Source organism: Geospiza fortis, unplaced genomic scaffold, assembly GCF_000277835.1.
Source record: "Geospiza fortis unplaced genomic scaffold, GeoFor_1.0 scaffold1, whole genome shotgun sequence".
Classification (NCBI taxonomy): domain Eukaryota; kingdom Metazoa; phylum Chordata; class Aves; order Passeriformes; family Thraupidae; genus Geospiza; species Geospiza fortis.
The window spans coordinates 2,148,096-2,153,109 of record NW_005054320.1 but is presented as its reverse complement, the minus strand read 5'-3'; the positions used below and the strand labels follow the sequence as shown (position 1 = coordinate 2,153,109).

The 5,014-nt window shown below is 38.2% G+C and overlaps 1 protein-coding gene across 1 annotated transcript in view; it reads left to right on the top strand.

The window, feature by feature from the left end:
* F5 (coagulation factor V) overlaps positions 1–5,014 on the top strand; it is a 36,605-nt gene that overhangs the window by 26,400 nt on the left and 5,191 nt on the right. The window contains exons 17-21 of the mRNA XM_005420537.2: positions 73–283; positions 1,059–1,238; positions 2,318–2,434; positions 2,924–2,995; positions 4,064–4,155. Coding sequence (XP_005420594.1) covers positions 73–283; positions 1,059–1,238; positions 2,318–2,434; positions 2,924–2,995; positions 4,064–4,155 — 672 coding nt within the window. The remainder of the gene's footprint in view (positions 1–72; positions 284–1,058; positions 1,239–2,317; positions 2,435–2,923; positions 2,996–4,063; positions 4,156–5,014) is intronic.

Sequence of the window (5,014 nt, the reverse complement as noted above, 5' to 3'; positions counted from 1 at the left end):
ATGCTATGGGGTTTTTTTTACATCTTTTGGGAAATCCACTTTTGCCTCTAATATGAGTTTATTACCTTCTAGGAGAAGGACATTCAGTCTGGTTTGATTGGGCCAATACTGATTTGTAAAAAAGGAGCTTTCAGCAAATCAAACAGCAGCAGGACATATACAAGAGACTTTTTCTTGCTTTTTATGGTCTTTGATGAAGAGAAAAGCTGGTACTTTGACAAACATTCTGGAAAGCCTTGTAATGAGAAGACACAAGAAATGCAGCAATGCCACAAATTCTATGGTACCTATTTCATTTTGCCATATGTGCAGTTTACTGAGGTAGAGGGAAAGATGTCAGGGGAAGTATCTCAGGTCCTTTGCATAAATTCCCGACATTAGTTATGTGAATTTTTTTTGTTATCCATTGTACCCATAGTAGTCATGGTTTTACATGTAAAAATTATCAGTGATAGGAAATTTGCTATTAAAATGAAGAAAGAACATATTAGACTGAAACTTTCAAAAGAAAACTTCTCTCTTGTATTCGCATATATATTCCCCTCTATTAAAAAAAGAAACAAAGAAGTCTTCTTTGCAGTAAGAAGCTAGTACTCTGACAACTTCTTGAAAGAAATTTAAAAATATTTTAATAATTTGACCAATCAGATAGTTCTGTTGAGGAATTTGAAGCAGCTGTATAACTGCCCTTCATACACCGCTCTGTGGATATAGAGGTATGTCAGTTGTGCCTGTGGAAATGGGAGCTTTAGAAAGAGTTTTGGATAGCTGTCCGTCCTTTTGGGCCTGATATTCCCATCTTACATTTAAATATTTTTGTTCTCCTGGCTGACATGTGTTGCCACCAAGCTGTGCTCAAATCTTCTGGTGAGGTCCCTGGATTTTCTGAATTGATTTACATAGACCATAAAGTGTGTTGCACTTTAAATTGGAAAAAACTGTTTTCCCCAAGTGCATTGCTTCATTAAATATGGTGCTAATTTCAATAATTACTTTCTAGCACTTTGAGACCAGTTTTGTGAGCAGTTTTCCTGACTAACAATCTTTTTTTTTTTCAGCCATTAATGGGATTACCTACAATTTGCAAGGCTTGAGGATGTATGAAGGTGAAACAGTCCGATGGCACTTGCTGAATATGGGTGGCCCAAAAGACATTCATGTTGTTCATTTTCATGGACAGACTTTCATAGAACAAGGAGAGCCAGAGCATCAGCTTGGTACATACACTCTCCTCCCAGGTAAGCATCAGAGCTGAGTAAGTTCAAAGGGGTGACCTCTGAAGTCTGTCGTTATCATACCAGTTTAAAGGTCTCTGTGTGGTGAGAGTTTGGAGATTTTAATGTCTGGGTAAGTGATACAGAACAGAAAGAAGAAATGTGAGCCCTAGGAGAATTCTTATTCTCTCTCCAGGGAGAAATAGGCTGTAAGTTTTCATTAGACTGAAGGATGAAATCCTTTGCCTCATCACTGTCAGCAGTACCAGTGTGCAATAACAGTCTTATGAAGCCTGTGTTGCCAGCTACAAGAATTCAAGGGAAAAAAAAAAGACAACAAGGAAATCAAAATAATGGGACTGGCTTGGAATACTAGGAGTTTTAGTGAACATTAGGGGTAGTTTATTCAATGTTTTATTTCCTTATTTTAAAGTAGTGCTTTGAATTGGGAAATCTACATATTTTTGTTTAAATGAGAACCAGAATTAGCTGGAATTACCTGGAGAATTGTCTGCAGCAACCAGGAATATGAGAAAAACAATGAGAACACGTCCTGTGCTTTCTAAAAGGTGCATCAAGCAACTGAAACCATACCTACTTCCTGCTCAATCCTTGGCACTCCTGGGGCATGAAGAAAGTGAGGGGAGGGCCCATACTTCTCATTTTCCCACTTCTCCTATTGGCTTCTTTACATCCTTTTCATTACTGGAACAACGCACTGGCGCAGCAGGAGTAAGAATCATAACCAGCATCACAGACTTAACATCCATGTGTTATATAATGAACACTGTTCGCTACACTGTTCAGCACTGTAGTTAATGTGCAGATATCTGTTATGTTCAGGCAACCAAGGTTTTGTGCTTTGCACCATCAGCAAAGGTTGGGTTTTGATCTGCTTCTTGATTCCAATCTCAGTCTCTATCTACAACTAGTTTGCTAAGAAAAAAAATCATTGAGATTGTGGAAGTTACTGCTCTCATTGCAATGTGTATTTAAATTTTCTGGATTAGGTCATAGGAAGGTCTTTGGTTTAAAATTCAGCCTCACTGACATCAGCCTTGTAATGCAAATGTTTCTGATACATTTCGTTTCCTTTTTTCAAGGCGCATTTAGAACAATTGAAATGAAACCACAGAGACCTGGCTGGTGGCTTTTAGACACTGAAGTGGGGGAATACCAGCAAGCAGGAATGCAGACATCCTATTTGGTTATAGAGAAAGGTATGAACTTCAGTGGTTTTTGACTGGGAAAGCCAAGCTATGAAATCTTCTCTACCCTTTCAGGATCACTAAAAATAAATTTGGGAGATTGTTCTGCAAAAAAATGTAGGAAATTATCCACATTCAAGGACATGGTGGAGTGGTTACTGTAAATTTGTTCTAGAAGAAAAATTTTTAGCTTCCAGCAATGCTAGCTTTTAATTATTTAGCACACTACCTTAATTCCCTTAGCATGCTAGCTTTGAATTTGAGGTTTCCCTATAGTGACCAGTGGATTAATCTGTTGAGAGAAATTGCAGAGATTAATTTAGACTTCTCTGGAAAAAGAGTGATGTTATAGAATTACTAGATAATAATAACAATTATTATAATTAATAGTGAACTAGAATTACACAGTTGTCCTGAGTGATGTTGTCTTATATTTCACCAGAATATATATTGGAATAGTCCTCATTTTCTTTAACAACAAACTTACTGTGCTCCCTTCAGAGTGCAGGATTCCAATGGGACTGGCAAGTGGGGTTATACTCGATTCGCAGATCGATGCTTCACATCACATAGGTGAGTTTATCCCTGATAAGGTCCCTGAACACCCCCAGCAAAGTGTTGCAGTTCCATCTTCTTTTGGCTTCTTTGATGCCTTTCAAGATCAGTTCAGCAGCAATCAGCTGTCAGGCTAAAAGTCTCTCCAGTGCTGCAAGCAGAGACAGGGAGTTCTGTTAGATAACCATCATTATTGTATTTTAAGTATCACAGGTCTGCTGTCAGTGTCACAAGATTGAAAGTCAGGGAGTGCTCTGTCTGTGGCCTGCTGGGTGATCAGGAACAAATCCAGCATTCTTTTTGTCCCTTGGATTCCCTGCTTGAAAATAACGCCAAGCATTCAAAAAGCTTTTGAGATTTGAGTGTGGTGTGAGATACGAAAGGACAAAATATATCTGTTATGAAAGACTTGGGAACCCTGGCATCCAGAGCAATTACAGAGTCCTTAATTTGTCAAGTTTATCTGTGGTACAAAAGTGGGATCATTACTTAGAGACTTTTCTTCGCATTTTACATGGACAGTGTCAAATCAAGGCGTACAAGTTACGCACACATGCATCCTTTCCCTTGAAATAAAAGATAAGTTACTTATTTTGTAAAACCCAATTTTTTGTGGATTTGATTTTCTTTCTTTGTTTCCTCATAGAGTGTTATGAAGGCTTGAAAGCTGTAATATATATTTTGTAACATATATTCTATACCAGTTTTTAACGTGAAAACCTTGTTATGCAGAGGGGAGCTCTCTCCCATGAATGTAGAGCACATTTTGTATCTGATCCTGCTGGGGGCCAAAACTTGTTTAGCAAACTCTAGACCCTGGTTCCAAATTAACAGACAGTATATTACATAAAAGGTTATTATTTTAGTAATTTTGCTAACTTTAGAGGTTTGCAGGGTACAGATGCTGACCATGTCCAAATTAGCCTAGATTATGGTTTTAGATCTCTTGTTTGTATTTTTTTCTTTTTTTTTTCCTTATCCTTTGGGTAGGGGTTGGAAATGGTGCGCTCAAAGCTAATAACAGCCTCAGTTTATGTTTTTTAAATGCCTCTTAAAATTCTTCCTTTAATCGTATTTTCTGTCTAGACTATTGGGAACCTAAGTTAGCCCGATTAAATAATTATGGAACATACAATGCTTGGAGTACTACAGTGGAGGAAGAACTGCCTTGGATCCAGGTAAAGTGCAACATCATTGAGTTATGATTTTCCTACAGCTTATTTTAGAAGGTCAAGCTGCTCTTGTCACTGAGAAGGCTGTTGGAGAAGACAGAAAGATGTGGCAAGATTGTTGATGCCATGAAATGTTCTTCTTCCCTGGGGTAACTCAGTGTCTGCTGCTGTTAAGGCTCATTGACTGGACAGTTACCCTCACAATTTAAGATTGTAACCATTTTGTAGGTAAATGGAGTAATTTTTTCTACTAATTTATTTTTCCCTTGTCTGTCTAACAGTACATATTTGTAGGTTTGTGCTTAAGTGATCATTTAACGTGTAATATCCTCAAGCCTTTGTTCACATAGTTTTTTGCTTAGTTTGTATGTTGCTGTCCCACTTGACAGAGCTCAGTTGCCTTCACTTAGGGAAACTAAGCTTAAAATTATGGCTTCAAGCTCTGTATCATTCAATCACCTCACTTTTGTGTTTTTTTCTGTCACCCCAGTGACTTTTGCACTACACAGGCAGTTTGCGCCCAAATTTGGGGAGAATAGCTGATTTCTTATAAATCTCATTAAAATTGGTTGGAAGACAAGAGAGACTCAAGTTCAGCAGATGGCTGTTGTGTTTGACTTGCCAACATTTGACATACTGGAAAGTTAGTGAAAGTGGAGTAGGGGGAGAAGCTTGGGAGATCTGATGTAAAATTGGAAATATCACTGGGAAGAGAAAGAATTTAACAGGGGCCTGTGATGGTGGGAAGCTGAAGTTACTGCAGTGAAGCATGCAGAGAAGAGATGTGGAGAGCATGTCCCAAAGAATGAGTTCCACTGCTGTCAGGCACACCTTCCAGATTTGTTTTTATGTGCTAAGTGCTTAG